The sequence below is a fragment of the Oncorhynchus clarkii genome, chromosome 10 (assembly GCF_045791955.1).
Source record: "Oncorhynchus clarkii lewisi isolate Uvic-CL-2024 chromosome 10, UVic_Ocla_1.0, whole genome shotgun sequence".
Classification (NCBI taxonomy): Eukaryota; Metazoa; Chordata; class Actinopteri; order Salmoniformes; family Salmonidae; genus Oncorhynchus; species Oncorhynchus clarkii.
This window is the reverse complement of record NC_092156.1, coordinates 46,601,599-46,625,549: the sequence shown is the minus strand read 5'-3', so window position 1 is coordinate 46,625,549 and position 23,951 is coordinate 46,601,599. Positions and strand designations below refer to the sequence as shown.

Sequence of the window (23,951 nt, the reverse complement as noted above, 5' to 3'; positions counted from 1 at the left end):
GTGTCCATGCCATCGGGATCCGCTGTTTTTTCCAATAATTTTGCAATGTGGAAATACCAGCTAGGAACCGGAAACCGCGTAATGAGGCTGGGTTTAAAATCCCATCACTGCATTCTGCTAAAAACACATTCTAAAATGCAAGGGATTCATGGATTCTCCCCATCAGAAGATGCTCCTATGCTGCCATAGTAGCCTATCCGCAAGACGACGCCAGTCTATCTTTGCCCAAAAATTGCAGTGGTCGGGTGGGCGCCGTGCTCAGCACTGATGGTTTTCTTTATCATTCGCCGCAGAGAAAATACGCCAAATGCTGCAGTGAACAATTCGTTTTATAGTCCACATGCAAAAAAATGCATACGATTCATGCCCCTAACGAAACAGTGTTTTGTTCCACGGGTAATAAACCGCCTTTTCCCACTGCCCTGTCTCTCTCCGCCTCCCCCACTTACCAGAGACGGAGAGAAATATGTCGATTGCGAAGGGCTCCACCACAAAAAGGATATTTAAGATTGGAGCGCTATGATATAGCCTACCCCGACACCAAAGCTCGGTCACCACACTCCCCCAAACGCCGACAAAATGACAATCACTTCATGCTCTTCCCCATCACCAAACGGTTTCACGTTCAAATGTAATAATGAAATAAAACAGAAAAATGCATCACGCGTCCCGTTTTCAAATTGCGTATTACAGTGGGCATAGGCCTATCCCTCAGAAGAAAAATATATATAAAAGATCGCTTGAAAAAGCAGCTGCAGTCAGTTCAGCAGATAGAAAGGGGTTTTGTCTGCGATGACTAACGCAGTGAAAGCGCGATTCAAAGCCTCAGATTCTTAAACATACTGTTTTTAATGAGTTTTGCGTCTCATTCCATTATGAAGTCATGCCCTTGTCTTCGGGCCACATTCGTCGTTCTGCCTCTGAAAAGAAAACAGATGCTGAGGCGCTGCATCAAAGCCATACAACTAAAAACAGCTGCGAACGGGCTTTAAAGACAGGAGAACACACAGCTATCTGCCATGCATGGACAGACTCTGGGTGCATATTCAAATATTGTTGTGTGGGTTGTCAATGAGACATGTGTAATGGCATGGAGAGAACATATGAAATGGGAATTGATTATATATAGCCTACACATTCAGATGAGACATAATGTTCGTCTCGTTTGAAGTGAATATGTCAACTAAGTTAAAGGTCAATATTATGTTGGGCTTCATTTGAATGCGGAGAAAACCACTGGACATGAAGCTGAATGCTTTCACGAAGGGCGACATCTGTTGACCAACAAACGTTCCCCAGAGCAGGTGAGGAACGTGAGGTCATATTCTGAAATGCTCGCCTCGAATGTGACCATTGTTTTAGCATCAGACTCAATAAAGACAGAGAACAAAAACAGACAGACGGATATTAGCAACACACCTTAAAACATGCAGGAGGTTGACTAAAAACATCGAAGGAAAACGTCTCCCCAGCCTCCCCACTGGGCACACACTGGTTGAATCAACGTTGTTTCCATGTAATTTCAATGAAATTACGTTGAACCAACGTGGAATAGACGTTGAAATTATGTCTGTGCCCAAGTGGGCAAGTCTGTCTTTCATATCGCCCCATTCATCCTTCAGAAACTCTCATACACACCATTGACAAAGTTTGACACAGGTTCTACAACAAATATGCCAACGAACGAAAGGGCTAGATGAGCATCAGAAATGGCCCATGAGTATCACATGGAATGCACGAGATAGGAGAGCAGGGTGGCGCTGTCCATGGTGCTGAAACCGCACCCCGTCCAACTGGAGATGCAATTTACCTGCACTTTCAAGAGGCTCTTAGAAGTGGTCTCTTCAGTTGTTGTCTTATATATTTAATATACCAATTAAAATACATTTCCCTTGCCATTTAAATGTAACCACCACCCAGAATAGACTTACATTAAACCGCCCGTGTAGGCTAATTAACTTTGTCATATGACAAATCTAGGAAAATAATATAAGGAGTGGATGTCTCTGACTTTCAGGATAAACAGGTAGGTTTTATCTTACGATCAACTAAAGAGAACCTACAACCTCACCCCCAACTTACGATACCATCCTTTATTTTACCCCAGAAGAGCAAATTACACATCTAGGCCTACAAGGTTTTCAAATCATACAAATGTGTACAATTAATTAAAAAGGTGTGTTCAATGATTTACGATGTGTATTGTTTCCGATTAAACTGACCTAAGGACTAAATGCCTTTTGAAGTGGAGGGATCGATTTGGTATAAGAAGCAACACCAGCTTGTGGTTCTCTTCAGACATGTGTCGAGAAAGTATTAGCGGGTTTGAGAAATCTTAAACTGCAATTTCTAAAGAAAAACAGTGCGAGGCGCACGCCTCTTGCAGTTCACCCAGTAACTGAGCGTGCTGACATCATAGGACAAGCGTGCGGCGTTAAACTTGTAGGCTACGTGCGTCCCTCTCCATGCCACGACTCGCTGTTTCTTTCCATCTTGTGAAGCGGCGAATCAGTGAGGCAGCACCACTGTATAGTGTTGACAGTAGGACTACAAGGAGTTATTCACCTTTTAATTGTTCGTGTCTGTCTGCTACGAGACTACGCCGAAGCTGTTCAGGCGCTCTGCCTGCAGACTAAGCGGGGTAAGATATGCCTGTCCTTGTTGCACGTTAATAGGTCTGTGACGATGGGAAGAGGACGTCGGGTTTATTTACATGTCATTGGGTTCATTACTGCAATCATCTCACTTAATCGGTGCCCTCGGTTTGCAAGCGATTCCCCTCAGCAGTGGACATTCGGCAGCCTTAACATGATGGACGAGGTTTCCGATCATATCGAAAGTGTTGCCAATCAAGCCATGTTGACTACCGGCACTGCAGTGAATCGACAGCATCGTATAAGACATGTCTGCAGAAGCCTATGGAGACTGACAACTTACATAGCGCACCTCGGGTTTGAGTCATACATTCTTAGAAGAGAAGGTGATATCTAGCACCTAAAATGGTTCTTCGGCTGTACCCAAAGGAGAACCCTTTGTGGTAAATTCTTTTGAATTGAATCACTTTTTGACAGCACCCCTTTTGGTTTGAACAAACCCTTCCATACACTGTAGAAGGGCTCAGAAAGTTACCTGAATGCCAAAACATTCAAGAGATAAAGGTGCTCAAAGTTGACCTGTTTTGCATACCCAACCATACCATCCCATCCCAATGGGCACAGACGTCAATTCAACGTAATTTCATTGAAATGACGTGTAAACAACGTTGATCCCCACCTTGAGTGTGCCCAGTGGGAAGAGGCATCCATGTCTTCATCACTGGAAAATATAAATAGTTGAGATGTATATAATTTAAAGGCTTACATACAGGGTTGTTAAACTTTATTATTTCGAGGAAAAAAGTTTAATAGAAAATGTGAATTTTTTTACATTTTACCTTTCACGTCAATTTGACCCATCTAAGAACTCGTAAATATTCGTTTATGTTGTAGCTTAGAGCCTATTTTACACCATTCTGAGGTTTTGTGTTGTGCCCGCCACCGTTTAAGGGTGGGTGTCATGTTTTGGCTGATAAATGAATTAAAATTTGAATAACATTGAACTGTCAACTTTCAAATGGTACCACGAAGATGGTTGACGGTCCACACATCAGAGAATGTTGACCTGAATGGGAATATCTGTTTTAAATTATACCGTCAGTCCTCCATGGGAAACCTATTCAAATAATATAAATATAGATAATAAATGGTAATGTCTATTCTATGTTGACATTCAACGTGGGTGGACCAGCGGCCAATATTTATGGTAGTAATTAGAAGTAAACATTTCAACACAATTTACATCTTAATAGTGTAACTTACATGCTAAATTCAGTGGTCTGAAGAGAGAGAATTCATAGAAGGGACCTATTTCTATGATTTGAAATGTATTCAAGAGCATGTTGAGTCCCAACAGATGGCGGGAACACAAAATCCTCAGAGGATGTAAAGTAGGCTCTAAGCTAAAACGTATGTGAATATGAAAAAGATCTGCCTTTACACGTTTTTAGATAATTTACTTTAAAAATGTTAAAAATGTACGAATAAAAAAATTAATCTAGAAATTATTACATATTTTGACAGCACTGTTTGTAAGCTTTTAAATGATATCAAAACTCAACTGTTTATCTTTTCCAGTGAGGAAGATATGGATGTCTCATGGTATGGTGCATGAGATATGCAAAATGGGTCAACTATGAGCACCTTTATTTCCTGAATGTCATGACCGTAAGGTCTACAAAGTCACATTCAAACCACTTCTTCGATGGGCAAACATGTATGGAGAGTTGTGTTTAAATCAAAAAGGATGGTGACAAAAAAGTGCTTCAATTCAAATGGATTTGCCCTTCGAAGAACCATTTATGGTTCCAAGTAGAACCCTTTCCACAGAGGGCTCTACATGGAACCCAAAATGGCTCTACATGGAACCAAAAAGGGTTCTCATATGGGGACAGACGAATAACTGTTTTGGAACCCTTTCTTTTAAGAGTGTAGCTTAGGTTACCTCTACAACAAACAGGCTATTTTACCTCCAGAAATGACAATGTTGTCACATGGATTCACAGCCCTGTAGCCTAGTCAGTGTTTTCTGCATCATCCTTTGGCAATCCTTTTACTGACATGACACCTTTTTGAAGTGTTTTATGAGATCGCTGGACATGTTCTAGAGCCCTCAAACTCAACTCTGGACCTTGAAGCCAGTTCAACTGCTTTTCCCCCATTGTTCACCTCCTAATCAGGGACTGGTTAAGACCTGGTTCACCATCTGGGTGCAATTCACTATCAGGTAGAACAGAAAACCAGCAGGCTCCGGACCTCGTAGGGTGAGAGTTGAGTACCGCTTGTTCTAGAGTATTCAAACTTTGCTTTTGATCGTGTGTGTTTTGGAATAAGCATCCTGGGCCAAATGAGCCAAAAGATCAAAGAATGTGTATGAACTGATCATTACCTTCTCTAATATCGACAAATGATCCAAAACGAACACACAAAATAAAACGTACATATGCCAGCATATGAAAATGCAAATGTGACTCCAGGGAAGGTGGGACAAACTTTTCAAACTGCATTTTAGAGATGTTTTACTTCATGAAACATGCATGTATATCGCCTTCAGACTTAATTAGTATAATATTTGCTACTGAGTGAGAAAAGGCAGAACATTCCTCTATTTTCAGAGGTGGATCTGTTTTCTGTGTTTTTCTGCTTCTTTCACCCTTGTGCCCATGAAGATAAGTCATCCTGTTGTGGGGATGGTCAAAAGCATGAATCCAAATAATAACATATCAAGGGACCATTGAACCAATGTTCTTGTCCAATACAGTTCAACATCTTTGGACTCATGAAGAAGACAAGTTAAGAAAAATAATTTCGCCCATGAGAACATTCTTATGACAAGTGGAAGTAGAACACCAACCTAATACTTCAAGAAGAGTGTGTGTGTGTGTGTGTGTGTGTGTGTGAGAGAGAGAGGAAAAAGCTGCCATGCCAAAGGAGGATGCACAAAATACAAACTTAGGGGAAAATAAATAAAACCTGAATGTTCTTAAACTCTTGTTGGCTCAGTACAAAAATCAGCTACACATTTTCATCTTACCTTAGCACAACATAGTCTGATGTGTGAATCCCAAACGAGGCAGTGGGATAACTTAGTCGAAGGATAGAATCACATACAATAAATAAAAAATGCTGTGACCAAATTCTCATCAGGCCTCTGCACTGATGGACGATGGAGAGAGAAGCTAGACACGATCATACATCCATGGAATTATATTGTTGTTATATAACTTGCCTATAGATCGGAGCAGTTCTCTACGAACGTTTTCTGGGTCCTATTAAGTTGCAAATGAGAATGAAGCAATACAACAGTGTTTTTCAGCAACATCATGACCGTTTCCTTTTCGATATAAGTTTCCCTTCGGTCCACTTCTTAAAACATTGAACGTATACAATATCACCTTTCACTTAGACCTTTGAGTCTTGTTGACACATTTGTAAACAATTTGTAGGCTAAACTTGGTGTCTCAGATAGGCCTATCAATTTTTTTCCAACAAATGTCCCGTAATATACTCTTACCTTTCTCGAGCAACAGTGACAATTTTCATTTAATAGGGCTATTTTCCACTTTCACAAATAAATGAATAGTTACACAAAATCTGTCCAGCAATGTGGAAAAAAATAACCAATGTATTTGGGCTGTATGAAGCCAAATGAAAAACACTTTAAAGCAAAATCTATTCAGGAATAATACTCTTTTCACTGTGATGACACAAGACCAGCGAAGCAACTGCAATCATTTTTGTTAACTAAACCATTACAAATCGGCTACATTAAGGTGCATCTACCGCTCGTGTCAACGTCACTTTTAAAATGAAAATATTTCTCTCGTTGACAATAGGTCTACAGTGCTCAGACACCCAGGTTTCAGTTTTCAAATGAATTGTGTCAGAGTAGGCTACAGGCCTATAGTTCCCACTGGCATTCAGGTATGTATTGCCAAAATGATCATTTCCGGAACGATCAATGTATATCATTCGATGGCCTGCATGTGGGCTAGACTAGAAAATGGAAGTATTGAATCTGTTTATTTCTTGATAGATTTTCGGTAGTTCCATAGGCCTGAAAGAGGGAATAAAGCCAGCGCATGAGACACCATATTTGCAATTTCCTCCTTCCTCGGGTGAACATCAACATCCTGCATATCAAACGAAGATACGCGTGGTCATATATTAACGTATTAAATTACATCTGAATAAGAAGGAACTTAACAATCAAATTAGCATCTTATATATCAATCAATTTAATTCCTTCCAATTGTTTTTGTCCCATAATAGTTACACTTATTTGTATGCGTGTTCTTCTATGCACGTTAATTTTATTGCAACGATAATCGCTATTACTTTAGCATTTTCGGGGGGGACAAATACACAGTTTAACACTTCCCTTACACGTTGACAATGGCAATAGCTATTTTTCACCAATGATGCATCCATTAAAAAGGAACGTACATTTAAAGTTGAAATACAATAGAAAATAACATTATTCAGCAAACATAATTATGTAGGATTAAACATTTTTATTCGATTACACACGACATATTGTTACTTTTGTTTCAAAAAAACATGCTATTTTACATAGGCTAACGATGGACTAGATATAATTGCACATTTTTTAATTCCCAAAAGTTAGAAGACAATTAGCCTGTAAATAGATGCGTTATTTGGATAACATCCGAAAAACACAATTCTGAAGGCTGTTCATTTGGACGGATGGATTTAATTTTACGACGAGGATAATAATAAGCTAATTAATAGGCTATAGGCCTACATATCTAGTTTTTGTCTACCAGTTTAAGTACTTCCATTCAAAAAAATTAAAAATAATGTTGTAATGTCAATTATCATATTTAAATATGTAAATTTGACATGTTAAGTTGAATTAAAATATAAACAAAATGAACGAAGTGATTTGTGCAGTTTGGAGCTCGTGAGATCAGACCTATTATTTTCGTATTCAATCAAGATAATTGGCTTTAATTTACCCCCCAAAAAATCATCAGATCAATGTAGACCTAGGCCTAAGGATCTGAGAATCGAGTATGTATCACAAAAGTGCACAATCATGACATGTAGCCCATATTCTAGTAGGCCTAACAAATACTCTATTTGGTAGACCTGCTCTCTATTTGGTAGGCCTGCTCTCTATTTGGTAGGCCTAACGAAAACGAATGGTAACGGTCCTCTAAGTAGACTACATAGACAGGAGTATGAAATAAAGACTCACCCTATCACCATGACTGCGTGTCTGTCTAGGCTTAAATTGAATCATATCATCCCAAGGTCGAAACAGGAAAGGTTGGTAAGGACAACTGTACATACAAAGGAAAATAAATAAGCCAAACCGAGACACTTAAATCAACAGACCGTTTTATTAAACCTAGCAGCGGTAGGATTCGTGGTCTTTCTTTTAGGCCATTAGCGACCTGTGCCTGTGCAGACAATGTTCTTGTATTTAGTTTCCAAATGGGGGTTTCTCTCACAATACTTGAAATAAAGAAGCGGCACAGGTTTCCGAATCGAGGCTTTCGGATGGTAACAGTGAAGGTCAATTAGTAGGCCTACATTGGATAGACTAACAAGACGTGAAATATAATTGGTGTGAAACCCAATAGCTAAGTATAATAGATGGTGCAGGGTATTTGCACGCCGCACGTGCAACCCTAATGCATGTAGCCTAATGTAAAATGTTGCCTCGAATGTGAGCCTCTGGATTGAAGCCACCATAAACTGTCAGCATTCTATGTATGGCTTGTGGGAAACAGAGTTCTTAGTTTTTATTTCACCCCTGCTTTGACACCATCTTTTCCCATTTCATCATAAAAACATAGCCAGGCATACACACAACACATTCGCAAACATAACAGACAATACCAAACAGTGCCGTAACCTAGTAATAACCCCTTATTGAGGAATAATAGAGCTAAATGTTTTTCCATTGGCAAAGGTAAGCCATTTTTACGCGGTAATGTTTTACGCAGACGATTCAAGTAAAGTACGAAGTATTACTGCACTTCTGGATTGCACTTCATCCAATTTTATAGTAAAAAATAATAACTTCGATTTCAGTTTTGAAGTGGTAAGCTTGCATTACACAGAATAGCCTGTGCATTTAAACGGTGATGAAAATAGTCTATTCCTGTATTAATGCGCCACGATTGTATTTAGGCCTAAAGGATAATATAGAATTTCCACTTTGAGGCCGTCTAGGTAGATATTCTTCTTGTATTTCCCTCTGTGTAGATCTCGCGAGAGTGGTGGCGTGGCTGGCTGACTGTGGGGTTGCAGTAGACAGAGGGAGAAGGCAGGCAGGCAGCATCATGGCGGACAGAGACAGTGGAAGTGAGCAGGGAGGAGCAGCCACGGGCCCGGGCGTCGGTTCCATGCACCCAGTGACAGGAGGGGCGGGCTCGGCTTCCGGGCTGCAGCACGAGACGCAAGAGCTGGCGTCGAAACGGGTTGACATTCAAAACAAACGTTTCTACCTGGACGTGAAGCAGAACGCAAAAGGCCGCTTCTTGAAGATAGCCGAAGTCGGGGCCGGGGGAAACAAGAGCCGCCTCACTCTCTCCATGTCAGTGGCAGTAGAGTTCCGTGACTACTTAGGGGACTTCATCGAACATTATGCCCAATTAGGTCCTAGCAATCCGGACATCGCACAGGATGAGCCGAGGCGAGCACTTAAAAGCGAATTCTTGGTTCGGGAGAATCGGAAGTACTACATGGATCTGAAAGAGAACCAGAGAGGCCGGTTTCTGAGGATTCGACAGACGGTGAACCGGGGGCCCGGTTTGGGATCCACGCAAGGCCAGACGATTGCTCTTCCTGCCCAGGGACTTATTGAGTTTCGTGACGCTTTGGCTAAACTCATTGACGACTACGGAGTAGATGACGAACCTGCGGAGTTGCCCGAAGGGACCTCCTTGACAGTGGACAACAAACGCTTTTTCTTCGACGTGGGCTCCAATAAGTACGGAGTGTTCATGAGGGTAAGTGAGGTGAAGCCAACATACCGCAACTCTATCACGGTGCCCTACAAAGTGTGGTCCAAGTTTGGGAATACGTTCTGTAAATACGCGGAGGAGATGAAGAAGATCCAAGAGAAACAGCGGGAGAAAAGGGCATGTGAGATGCAACAGCAAGAGGAGACGCATGCTGATGATGCGGACGAGGATTGATATAGCGCAAAAACATGCACACAAAAAAAGTCATCAAAATAACAAAAAGAGAAATTATAATAAACTTTACTGTAAAAAGAAAGAGATCTAAAGATTTAACTGTAATTGTTTAACTCCAAGGGAGCACCACCCACAAAAAAGAAACCTACACAAACTGACAGTTATGACATGTTGTCACCCATCGCTGGATGTTACCCACTTACCCACCATTAATACAGTAAGCGGCTGCTAAACAAAGTAATAACATTATATATGAACCGTGTTTCCTACTTGATGACAGATGATAAAGAACTGAGTGTTTATTTCCCTTATTAACCAATAACTTTTGTACACGTTAAAGCTATTATAAAAAGTGTTTGCAATTTTCAAATGGAATTATTGCCGAGTTATAGAAAGTCCTTTTCATGTGAGCTAATGACTTCAGCACAAATCAGATATTTTAGTTGTTTTTATTTTTTAACCAAAATGTAAAACCCTTTTTTTAACCTTTTTAAAGGGTTGTCATTGTGTACTTGCCACCCTATTTACCTTTACCTGTGAGTAGAGATGTGTTTACACAAATCATACATGTATGAGGGCTAGGCCTGCATAGGAATTTTGTTTCGATGTCATGCAGTCTGAAAAAGGTACAGAGGCAATGTCATGCAAGGGAAAAGTGGTCACTCTTTTGTGCAATGCATTGCATCAAACTCGGAACACATTGAACTGGTCAATGGAACTCGACATGAATACCTTCAAAAGGATTATTACTGTTGTAACTTCTATTTGAAATTGAAATTGTTGTCATGCGGATTGGTACACTATAGACTACCTTTGTGTCTCGTTGTCATGCGGTGTGTTTAAAAAAAATATATATATAAAAAAAAAGGTACTTGTCTTAGATTAAGTGCAGTGACAACATGCAGCAAATGACATGACAAGTGCTCGAGAACAGCACATGTGTAATATAGAGCACTCAACCCTGCTAGCACCGCCGAATTGGCTTCATGGTCTATTGAGTGCTAAGACGAAAAAGTAAAGCATGGTTTTGTGAATCTGAAATGTACGTCAATGTCAGCACTTATGGAACAGAGGTTTTCTGTTTGGGGAATTTGACTCACAAAAGGAACAGAAAATATCAGTCAACCAATAGGATGCCAAGGTGCCAATGAGTGTTATTGCTGCATGTTTACCTGTACAACGCCGAATGTTGGTTTTCCAACATAGTGGCTCAAGGACCTCTCTCCAAGCTGGTTTTCATCCCTGCCAATGCTCAACTCTTTAGCTTGAATGCTGGTATGACTCTGGATATCTCATCGAGTTTTATAAGCCGTGTTAGTTGTTTCCAAAGAAACGGACAATAATCAGACCATGACAAATTGACCTTAGTATTCCGTGAAAAGATCACTTGGCAGATTGAATGGAGTGAAAAGCAGCAGGCCTAACTATCTTTGAGCCCCCCTGGTTGGAGCTACTGGTATTACTGATACCCAAATGGGTGCGTCCTCTTCAACATATAAACAACCCGGTGCCTTACACACCCCGCATGCTTACATGCTGGCCTGGTGCTTTGGATCATGACTTGGTTTCTTTTGTCCCCCCATATATTGCCCCCCCCCCCCCCCATGCCACAGCATAACTCGTGGTGCTAAAGGGTTCGCTAAGAACCCTAAAGTAAAGGGGCAGATTACTAAGCGTTTTCTGCGACCTTCCCCCCCCAACCTCTCCCGTCCCCAAGCCGCCCAGGTATCGGCCTACATGTAAGCATGGAAGGGGGTGGTCACCTAGAAGACGATGCGGAGGAACCTGCTCTTCACAGGCCCAAGCCCGGTGAGGTGGTCGCGGAAAGCAGTGGCTGATTGGAAACATCACTGTGGACTGGATTCAGAACGCTTGTTGGAGCCCCCCTTTGTGATATTTTCTGTGTGTAGTTCTACGACTTGGGCAGTAATGTGTAATTTGTAAGTTGCTAAAGACCTCAATTACAGGGGAGTAGTAAGCATGTCTTATTTTGTTTTAGTTTTTAGTTTGAACTTTTCAATGTTATTCCACATTATTTGTAATTTTGAATGTTTTTTTCTGCTCACAGAGGATATTTTATTTTTTATTTTCAGTGCAACATTTCATTACTGTGTGCAATATCCTATGTGCCAATGGTGGCAATATATGTATATCAATTAAATATATGATTAATATTTGAAAGCATGTGGCTGAATTCCATGTTTATTTCTCTTCAAGGTTTTACATGCCTTTATCTGCACTTAAAAGTCTGGGAGGAGAAATCAATCTTAGCAAAGCAAAGCTTAACTCTGCCCGATGAGGGGCACAACCAACGCCATAACATTCACACTAACTAACATGCTAAGGATGAGGAATAGTGTTGTCTGTCTCATGGGCCTCTATCATCTCTCCCTCTGGCTTGGGAAGAGTGAAGTGATGGCCTGAGCTGGTTGTAGGGGCTGAGAATATATGTTGAGTTTGGGTGAAAAGGAGAAGTAGCATGCAGCCATGTTTCCTGATTTGCTTTAAAATGGTGCTTTGGTACCAGTACGATACTTATGAAGGTGTGTGGTTATCTCCTGTCTTCAGCGGTTGTTTGTAGCACATTGCTTTCCTAACTGGATGGAATGTCTGACCAATAATTTGGTAGAAATGATATTTTTCTTCTCTCTTACGTTGCTTCCCTTTTTTAAAGAGGATTATGGGTTTAACTCATTCGGTGGTGATGCATGGAATATCATTTTATGTACATTTTTACCCATTTGAATACAGTTTTTAAGACATTTTTAATCCACCCACATCGGACAAATGTATCTTGAAGATGTATGTGCTTTTTCCTCAGGATGTTCTCTCCTGTAAGATAGCAACGTAGGACTGCCAAACTGGGCAGTTCTTTTTTTTTACTCGCTGTCTATTTGGGTTATGGATATTGGTAACCTCCAGAAACACTACAGCTCTTCCATCAGATAATACTGTATCATGTCGCCTATTTCATGTTTGTGATTTATTGACTTACTATGTCCAAATTGGTTATATGGTCGGCAGTGCTTTTTTTGATATGCACTTTTGTGTTTGATCCTAGAAGGATTCTGTCTTTTTTAGTTTTGCCAAACAAGGGCTTAGACACTAACACTCACAGCTCAGCGTTCTACCACCTTGTGTGAGGCAGCTCGTTGGGTCTTATGTTTCCCATGTCATGAGCTCACAGCTTCACACTGTAACCACCTGATTTGACTGCAAATACTGTATGTCAAAGCCCTAACAGTCTGCATATAACTCAAATGTGCGTGCGGACCTCCCATTGACATCAATGTGCGATTTGAAGTCCAAAGGGTGCATAAATCTATAGATGTTTGTCACTGCTGGACTACTAGAGCAACCACCACCTGCACTGCCAGTGGAGAGACTAAAATATGCTACTGATTTCATATTTTTAGAGTTATGAGAAGCTTCAGGACTAGCAATGATTATGTATTATAAAACACCACTTCAAAAGAAAGGGCATCACAAGGTTATGATTACTCTTTTACAATCCCCAGTGTTTAAGACGGTTTGTTCAAGATCTTCACTACTTGTGTATGTTCGCATTTGACGCAGGCTACCCATGGACATCCGAGCTCGAAGGTCAAGCACATTCCTTTCTGGCTGGTGTTAGAAAAGAAGGAGACCTGCTATTTAAGATGCAAAGGCAATGTGAACGTTGAAATATAATGCAAAGAAAGGTACGGGTCACAGGAGGTTGGTAGCACCTTAATTGGGGAGGATGGGCTTGTGGTAATGGCTGGAGTGAAATTAATGGAATGGTATCAAATACACCAACACACAGTTTCCACGTGTTTGAGGCCATTCGCTCCGTTCCAGCCATTATTATGAGTTGTCCTGCCTTCAGCAGCCTGCACTGGTACAGGTATGCATTTACATTGCCTGCCCAGTATGTTTAGTCAAATTCATTATTCATAGACCCAAATTGGCCATGTGGCCTACTTTTAGGAGGGCTAACTCAGCACTGCTACAGTGGCAATATATATGATTCTTACGATGACAAATTCATTCAAGTCTACTGCAGTATACTACAGAGTAATACATGTTGTATGTTGTGCTGGCACTAGTCAGCTTTTGGCCAGCATGTGTCTCTATCTAACCAATCCACAATCTTCATATCTCGTGTCTGGTGACTCACTCTTTTGAACCAATTGGTATCAGAAGTGCAAGGAGGCCATTGAAGTGTCCCATCGGGACAGCACGATGGACTTGTGGAGACATGCTCAGTACAGCAGTGACCTCGAAAAGACAAGAGGCCAGAGCCTCTATGTTTAATGTTTAAGCTGTCGGACTCACAGCCACATGGACCTGCCCGGGTGCAACTCCCAATCTGGCTACCTCCACATTTCCTACAATATCATAAGGACAAATGGAAATTGTAGATGAATTGCAAAGCCTTGCCCTTATCATAACTCAAATTCAACTGCATCAAAAATAGTCATTCCACGTCCCTTTTTGCTGGGTGAGGGAAATGAACCAATGCTGCCCAAACGCTCAGTCTTAACGCAAATATGCCTCGCTTGCGATACGGTTTTGGAAACAATTGGAATTTAACTTTCATATGAGCGGAAATAATGGTGAATGAAATGGTCCAATCGAAATGCAATCGCAAGGTGAGAGGATGTGTCGTAACAAATTATATGTATTAACCCTAGATGCCTGACAGGGGGTGCTGTTTTCAAGCCAACATGCAGCGCAGCCATTTTGGTAGCTATAGAATAGTGTTAATTTTGGCACTGTTTTTTAGATTTTGTCTTAGTCATTTTGACTAAAATATCATTCATTCTTAGTCACATTTGTCATTTGAATAATAATTTAGTCATTTGCATCAACTAAATGCCCTTTCATTTTATTCACATTACATTTGTATTCCCTCATTAACCTATAGTAAACATAAATCACTGAATTCCATGTGCACAAACATACTTTACCTTGTCTTACCAACATATTAACTATAATTCCTATAATAATATATCCTATTCTCTTCCCAACAGCAGAAATATGACAAACAGTAGCTATGTTTCCATCCAATTGGCAACAGATTTTCATGCAAATATTCTAAAATATCAGCATTTTCCTACCAGAGATGTGTTTCCATCAAATTGACTTGTTGAGGATAAGTCTGTGCGTGATGACGTAGGGCACATAAAAATAACTTTTGCAGTTGAATTCCCATGTGTTGAATACAAAATAGAAGTTAAATGGGTTTCCATCGGATTCTCAACTCTACTGATGGTTTTGTCAAAAACAAAAAATTGCGTTATATAGCAAATGGGTCCACTCTGGTATTGGCACGTGCGCTTTAGCCAAAAACTCCAGATACTGCGAGGTAATTGTTTACATGACGAGATTAATATGGACAAAACAGCTAGATTAACTGAATTTGTCAAACGGCAGCCAAGCATCAATCATCATGTCACCAGAATAATACCTTCGATATTTATTGGAAAGGTGCATCAAGCTTATCAAGTTGCTTGCACTTTCACCACCCTGTTATTCAATTCATAATTTGGTTCATCTGCCTAATAAACCGCATGCTTTCCCGAGTCGTAGCGGGAGGACCACACAACATGTCATCGCGTGACTCCAAGTTAACTTCGATATGATGGTTATTATATCGATATTTGTGCATAAGTGCTTCCACCTCCATTTGTCGCATAATTAGTTTTACCATCACAAAAAAGATCCCACCGTTTTGTTTTGTCGACATTTGGAAAGTTTAATGACACATTTTCTGTTTTCCATCAGGCCTGAAGTGAATAAAAAAATATATATATGTACTTTACTCACATAAAAATGTTGGATTGAAACATGGCCAGGATTATCTGGCCATGTATATTATCTACATCACTTGCTTTGGTAATGTTAACACATGTTTCCCATGCCAATAAAGCCCCTTGAATTGAGAGAGCGAGAGAGAGCGCGAGCGAGAGAGACAAGACATATAACAAAAAAAATATTGACAGCTGTGATGGAAACAGGAAGTCTCGGTACAATTTTATAAATGCATTTGGTTTGCATCTTGGTTTATAAATGCATTTGTACATTCGACATGGCTGAATCTTGTGTTGGTAAAATTAATTATGCGAGAAATGGCGGTGGAAACGCATTTATGCGCAAATATTGATATAATAACCATCATATGGAAGTAAACTTGGAGGCAAACATGATATGGTCCTCACACTGTTACTCGGGAAACCATGCAGTTTATTAGGCTACAGATGACAAGTTATGATGGACTTCACAGGGTGGTGAAAGTGCAAAGAGAGAAGTTCGATGTTCCTTTTCAAATAAATATCGAATGTCTTATTCTGGTGACATGATGATTGATGCTTGACTGCTGTTTGACAAATGCAAATATTATCATGTAGACTATCCTACCCTCACAGCCTACCCGCACTGTATATGGTGTTGGCTAGAGCGCAGGTGCCAAAACCAGAATGGGCACATTTGCTATTTAACACAACAGTTTTTGTGACAAAACTATCAGTAGAGTTGAAAATGGGATGGAAACAGACTTTAGATTTGCATTTGGTACATGAAAACTTAAACGGAAAAGTACATTTCGTGTGTAACACGTCATCACGCACTGCCTTTGATCTGTAACAAGTCCGATTGGTGGAAACACCACTGGTGGGAAAATGCATATATTTTCTTTATGCTGATTTTAGAATATTCACATGAAAACGTCAATGACTGTTTCGCCCAGTGATGTAGTCGAATCTCTGTACCTCGAGTCCGAATCGAGTCCCAAGTCCCCTGTGCTCGAGTCAGAGTCCAAGTCCAATGTTCGAATAACGAGTCCCTCTGGCTGAAGTCCGAGCCCCAGTGCTCGAGTCCTGTGTGAGTCACATTAACTCAAAATAATGTTATTTACCCAGTCAGATATGGTGTTGTAGCACGAGGGATAAATAAATAATAAATAAATAAATAAATAAATAGTTTGTTTTCCTTTTTATGCCACCAAATGTTTTCATATAGGCAGGCTACTGTTAATATTGGCGTAGCCACGTTCAGTTGCAAAACGTTCTCGAACGTTGCAGATAGAAAGCCATGAATAGAGCCAACATTATTCCTTATTTAAAATGGCAGAGGTATGTTTGTTCTACACAGCACATTTCTATCTGGACGTTCCACAACGTTGCTTCCTGCTGAACGCGCCCCAGATTATTAACTATCGCTAGCTAATGAGGTAACATGACTGAACAAGGTGTAGCCTTAACAAACTGACCGCAAGTTAGCCTAGTCTTTGAATGGCCAGCGATATACTTTTTGTATGTAAAATGTGGCACACTAATGCACGGTAGAAAGAAAAAAACGTATAGCGCCGGTATTGTGGGTCATATCTTTTGAACAGTAATGGCTAACCACTGGGCACAGACATCAGTTCAACATCTAGTTTTGATTTACATTTGGTTGAGTTGTCAACTAACGTGAATTCAACGAGAAATCAACAAAAATGTCACCATGTCATTGAATATAGTTTAAAAGTTGGGTGAAAAAAAATGACACAATTCCCTTAAATTGATGACTTTTGCTAATCCAATCAGTACTCCACGTTGATTCAACGCTAACACGTGTATTTTGGGGGTTGAAATTATGTGGAAACAAAGCTGATTCAACCAGTTTTTGCCCAATAGTTGTCTCGGAGGAAAAGAGGGAGAATACTACTTTGGCTACAGAACCTGGCTATGAAAAGTGTATCTAACCAACCTGGTCTCAACCTGCACATAAATCCGATACACTCCATTTACTATGATATGTTACGTTTGGTATGGTATGTATTAATTTGTGGATATTCATCACCCATTTCGTCTGACATGTTACGAATTACAATTTGTATAATATATTGAACAAAAACATGCAACAATTTCATTGATTTTACTGAGTAACAATTCATGAGGAAATCAGTCAATTGAAATAAATAAATTAGGCCCTAATCTATGGATTTCACATGACTGGGAATACAGATATGCAAAATGCAAAATAGGCCTCACAATGGGCCTCAGGATCTCATCACGGTGTATTTGTGCATTCAAATTGCCATAGATAAAATGCAATTGTGTTCGTTGTCCATAGTTTATGCCTGCCCATGCCATAACCCGACCGCCACCAAGGGGCATTCTGTTCACAACATTGACATCAGCAAACTGCTCGCCTACACAACGCCATACACATGGTCTGAGGTTGTGAGGCCAGTTGGATGTACTGCCAAATTCTCTAAAACGACTTTGGAGGAGGCTTCTGGTAGAGAAATGAACAATCAATTCTCTGGCAATGGCTCTGGAGGACATTCCTGCAGCATGCTCCCTCTAAACTTGAGACATCTGTGGCATTGTGTTGTGTGACAAAACTGCACATTTTAGAGTGGCCTTTTATTGTCCCCAGTACAAGGTGCACCTGTGTAATGATCATGCTGCTTAATCAGCTTCTTGATATACCACATCTGTCAGGTGGATGGATTATCTTGGCAAATGAGAAATGTAAAGGGATGTAAACAAATTTGTGCATAACATTTTAAAGAGCTTTTCGTGCATATGGAACATTTCTGGGATCTTTTATTTGAGCTCATCAAACATGGGACCAACACTTTATATGTTGCATTAATATTTTCTTCAGTATAATTGTGCTTATCATTGAAAAGTTCTCATTCTCTCCAAAAACTCTTGTCCAGAATCTCTTCTCATTTTAGCCAACTGAAATGAAAAATGTTTTTCAGTTAGTTAGTTTTTTCTGGGTCTCCTTTGTCAGTAATAGTCTTGCCAATTGTCACTTTTTCAATAGGTTTTTGACAAACATTTTAACGTGGCTGTTTGTGTGTTCACACGTGGCAAGAATTTTGTACATCCACTCTGCCAAAAGAGTGCAGAGTTACAGTCACTACCCTTCTAGATCACTTAAAATCAGTCTAATCAGATATTGTGTCTCTAAGTCTCCTAGGCTAGCTAGTGCTAACCAACCTATTTTGCCAATTAGCTTCAGCCTGCTGGTGTGCGACTGTGGCAAAATTGGTTTGACGTTGGATAGCATATCCCTGGGGCAATATATAATGTAAATGGGACAGTATTTTCAGTTAGTTGTCTAATTAAACGGTTATTAATATTTGTATATGGATTTCTATAGTTTATAGTGGGTTTGAGGTTAAGTCATACAAATTTGGAGCTATTAACCATTTAAAATATTGTCCCATGTACAGTGCATTCGGAAAGTATTCAGACCCCTTAACTTTTTCCACATTGTATTAGAGCCTTATTTTAAAAACTAATTGAATTGTTTTTTCCCCCTCATCAATCTACACACATTTCCCCATAACGACAAAGCAAAAACAGGTTTAGAAATGTTTGCAAAATCATTCAATATAAAAAACTGAAAAATCACATTTACATAAGTCTTCAGACCCTTTACTCAGTACTTTGTTAAAGCATCTTTGGCAGCGATTACAGCCTCAAGTCTTATTGTGTATGCTACAAGCTTCGCACACATGTATTTGGGGAGATTTTCCCATTCTTCTCTGCAAATCCTCTCAAGCTCTGTCAGGTTGGATGAGGAGCGTTGCTGCACAGCTATTTCCAGGTCTCTCCAGAGATATCAGATCGGGTTCAAGTCCGGGCTCTGGCTGGGCCACTCAAGGTCATTGAGACTTGTCCCAAAGCCACTTCTGCGTTGTTTTGGTTGTGCGCTTATGTTCGTTGTCCTATTGGAAGGTGAAACTTTACACCAGTCTGAGGTCCTGAGAGCTCTGGAGCAGGTTTTCATCAAAGATCTCTCTGTACTTTGCTCCGTTCATCTGCCACTCGATCCTGACTAGTCCCTCAGTCCCTGCCGCTGAAAAACATTCCCACAGCATGATGCTGCCACCACCATGCATCACCATAGGGATGGTGCCAGGCTTCCTCCAGACGTGACACTTGGCATTCAGGCCCAAGATTTCAATCTTGGTTTCAACAGACCAGAGAATCTTGTTTCTCATAGTCCGAGAGTCCTTTAGGTGTCTTTTGGCAAACTTCAAGCGGCCTGTCATGTGCCTTTTACTGAAGAGTGGCTTCCGTCTGGCCACTATCATAAAGGCCTGATTGGTGGAGTGCTGCAGAGATGGTTGTCCTTCTGGAAGGTTCTCCCATCTCCAGATAGGAACACTAGAGCTCTGTCAGAGTGACCATCAGGTTCTTGGTAACCTCCCTAAACACGGCCCTTCTCCCCCGATCGCTCAGGTTGGCCGGGCAGCCAGCTCTTGGAAGAGTCTTGGTGGTTCCAAACTTCTTCCATTTAAAAATGATGGAGGCCACTGTGTTCTTGAGGACCTTCAATGCTGCAGAAATGTTTTGGTACCCTTCCCCAGATCTGTGCATCGACACAATCCTGTCTCGGAGCTCTACGGACAATTCCTTCAACCTCATGGCTTGGTTTTTGCTCTGACTTGCACTGTCAACTGTGGGACCTTACATAGACAGGTGTGTGCCTTTCCAAATCATGTCCAATCAATTGAATTTACCACAGGTGGACTCCAATGAAGTTGAAGAAACATCTCAAGGATGATCAATGGAAAAAAAGATGCACCTGAGCTCAGTTTCGAGTCTCACAGCAAAGGTTCTGAAAACGTACGTAAATAAGGTATGTCTGTTTTTTTGCTCTGTAATTATGAGGTATTGTGTGTAGATTGATGAGGGAAAAATGTGCTTCATCAATTTTAGAATAAGGCTGTAATGTAACAAAATGTGGAAAAACTCAAGGGGTCTGAATAGTTTCCGAATGCACTGTACATTGTGTAATTTAATGATGATCCCAACTATACCCCATAGGGCTATCTTATAGAAGGCCACAGTATGACTCATAAAACTCATAGAACCTAGCGGTCAAACAAGGAAATGGTTCCAAACATTTTTCCGCCATGCGTTTTTCCTATAGGGGATTTTTTTTAAACACTTAAAATAAGCGCTGTGTTTCGTGTAGGCTTACACTGGCGTGACGTTTTGATAGCCACGCACATCTCTGTAGATAGACAGAACTCTGGTGAAATCAACAGTTTCGTCGTCATTATCCTTGGCACTGGCACCATAATGTAAAAATACGTATAGTAAATATTAATCAGAGAAGGTGATGGTTGATAGACGAAATGGCTTCAGGTCAGTCGGTGTTGAGCGACTGGGAAAAGGCTACAGAGACAAGTGGGAATGACAGGAACTTCTGTTATGAGTGTGGGGAAGCACTGCCTCTACCTAAGCTGGAGGACACAGCCTTCTGTTTCGAACATGTGGAATGGAATAGGAAAAATAAAAAGGTGTCGAAGAGAGTGAGAAAAGAAGAGTTCGAAATTGAGGACAATTGAGATATAAAGGGAGATGGGGTGTCGAAGAAAACTGTAGAAAAGAGTAAGAAGGTCGCCAGACCGACTTCTGGAAGGGAAATGGAAGTGAACGAGGACGATTTTAATGGAAGTGGAAGGTGTGGCGAGGAGCACGGAGTCCGAGCCTTGTATTGATGGACATGATAAAGAGGAGTAGGAGGAGTGACGTTTTGGGAGAAAATGAATCCTTGTCTTTTGGCGGATCAGGGTGGGTGAGTAAGGAGTTGGGTGCAGTTGAATCAGTGAGGGTAACTCGTAGTGGCCTTGTGATATTTGTTTGTGTTTCCTCTGACCAGAGGGATCGGGCGCTCTGTGTCACGCGACTTGGCTCAAGATCTGTTTCTTGCTTTGCTCTTCGGAACAGGGCGACATTGAAAGGAGTGATCTCTTTGGTAGCATGAAGTGTGCAGATAGGTGTTACAGGTGCCATGTTTATGGCCATGTTGCAGCAGTGTGTAACAGGGAGATTCCAAGATTTGGGAAGTGTGCATGGGACAGAGGAGGAGTGTGTGTGTGTGTGTGTGTGTGTGTGTGTGTGTGTGTGTCAACTGTAAGGGTGCCCATATTGATAAGAATCGGAAGTGTCCGGTGTAAGAGAGGCAGGTTGAGTTGGCCAGAGTCAGAGTAGTACAGAAGGTTTCGTATGCTGAGGCGGTGAGGAGAGTAGAGGAGGGTGGGTCAAGGATGAGGGATCCTGAGCGTAATGCTCCTTTAATCCATTATGGGTCTAGGGAATCAGCGGAGGATGGAGAATTTGTCACTTATTCATTTTTTTATTCAGATTTCAATCTTCTAAAAAAAAATCTAAAATTCACACAAAAAAGGTGTTGACTGTTCGCCATCCTCCTCTCATCCAGAATCTACAATTTTCATTGTCATGGAATGCTTGGTTAAATAGCTATTGACAAGAGAACCCCAATATATTCACTATAAAACTAAACTTTACCTTGGTGCCTATAACCGAACTATATACAGTTGAAGTCGGAAGTTTACATACACTTAGGTTGGAGTCATTAAAACTTGTTTTTCAACCACTCCACTAATTTCTTGTTAACAAACTATAGTTTTGGCAAGTCGGTTAGGACATCTACTTTGTGCATGACACAAGTAATTTATCCAACAATTGTTTACTAACAGATTCTTTTTTACTTATAATTCACTGTATCACAATTCCAGTGTTTACATGCACCAAGTTGACTGTGCCTCTAAACAGCTTGGAATATCCCTGAAAATGATGTCATGGCTTTAGAAGCTTCTGATAGGCTAATTGACATCATTCGAGTCAATTGGAGGTGTACATGTGGATGTATTTCAAGGCCTACCTTCAAACTCAGTGCCTCTTTGCTTGACATCATTGGAAAATCAAAAGAAATCAGCCAAGACCTCAGAAACAAAATTGTAGACCTCCACAAGTCTGGTTATACCTTTGGAGCAATTTCCAAATGTCTGAAGGTGCCAAGTTCATCTGTACAAACAATTGTACGCAAGTATAAACACCATGGGACCACGCAGCTGTCATACCGCTCAGGAAGGAGACGCGTTCTGTCTCCTAGATATGAACGTTCTTTGGTGCGAAAAGTCCAAATCTATCCCAGAACAACAGCAAACGACCTTGTGAAGATGCTGTAGGATACAGGTACAAAAGTATCTATATCCACAGTAAAACAAGTCCTATATCGACATAACCTTAAAGGCCGCTCAGCAAGGAAGAAGCCACTGCTCCAAAACCGCCATAAAAAAGCCAGAATACGGTTTGCAACTGCACATGGGGACAAAGATCGTACTTTTTGGAGAAATGCCCTCTGGTCTGATGAAACAAAATAGAACTGTTTGGCCATAATGACCATCGTTACATTTGTAGGAAAAAGGGGGAGGCTTGCAAGCTGAAGAACACCATCCCAACCGTGAAGCACAGAGGTGGCAGAATCATGTTGTGGGGGTGATTTGCTGCAGGAGGGACTGGTGCACTTCACAAAATAGATGGCATAATAAGGGAGGAAAATGATGTGGATATATTGAAGCAACATCTCAAGACATCAGTTAAAACTTGGTCACAAATAGGTCTTCCAAATGGACAATGACCCCAAGCATACTTCCAAAGTTGTGGCAAAATGGCTTAAGGACAACAAAGTCAAGGTATTGGAGTGGCCATCCTAAATCCTATAGAAAATTTGTGGGCAGAACTGAATAAGCGTGTGCGAGCAAGGAGGCCTACAAACCTGACTCAGTTACACCAGCTCTGTCAGGAGGAATGGGCCACAATTCACCCAATTTATTGTGGGAAGCTTGTGGAAAGCTACCCGAAACATTTGACCCAAGTTAAACAATTGAAAGGCAATGCTACTAAATACTAAATGAGTGTATGTATACCTCTGACCCACTGGGAATGTGATGAAAGAAATAAAAGCTGAAATAAATGGTTCTCTCCAATATTATTCTGACATTTTACATTCTTAAAATAAAGTGGTGGTCCTAACTCACCTAAAACAGGGGATTTTTACTAGGATTAAATGTCTCAAATTTTGAGGAGCTGAAGAACAAACCTCACAGACAACCAGTACAGTAAGTTTAAATGTAATTTTATTCGACATTCTGGCATATAAGGAACATTTACACGATTTTGCATGTATTCATTTCAGGCTGTATATCCAATTAATTGTGCATTACAGCCTGATTAATCAGACTCACTCCAAACGTGGTCGGCTGAGTTTTGAAATTTGGCGCGCCATAGTCAATTAGATAACCACAAACTTTTTTGTTACCCAATATAATGACCTCTGCACTCCTTTAAAAAGAGGCTTTCCTTTCAGAATATAAGGT

General features: G+C 40.7%; 1 protein-coding gene across 1 annotated transcript; it reads left to right on the top strand.

The window, feature by feature from the left end:
* Positions 1-2,548: 2,548 nt before the first annotated feature.
* LOC139418639 (transcriptional activator protein Pur-alpha-like) lies at positions 2,549-11,944 on the top strand. Its single transcript, XM_071168251.1, has 2 exons — positions 2,549-2,641; positions 8,832-11,944. The coding sequence occupies exon 2, from the start codon at positions 8,909-8,911 to the stop codon at positions 9,764-9,766; it is 858 nt and encodes a 285-aa protein (XP_071024352.1). The 5' UTR covers positions 2,549-2,641; positions 8,832-8,908; the 3' UTR covers positions 9,767-11,944.
* The last annotated feature ends 12,007 nt before the right edge of the window (positions 11,945-23,951 follow it).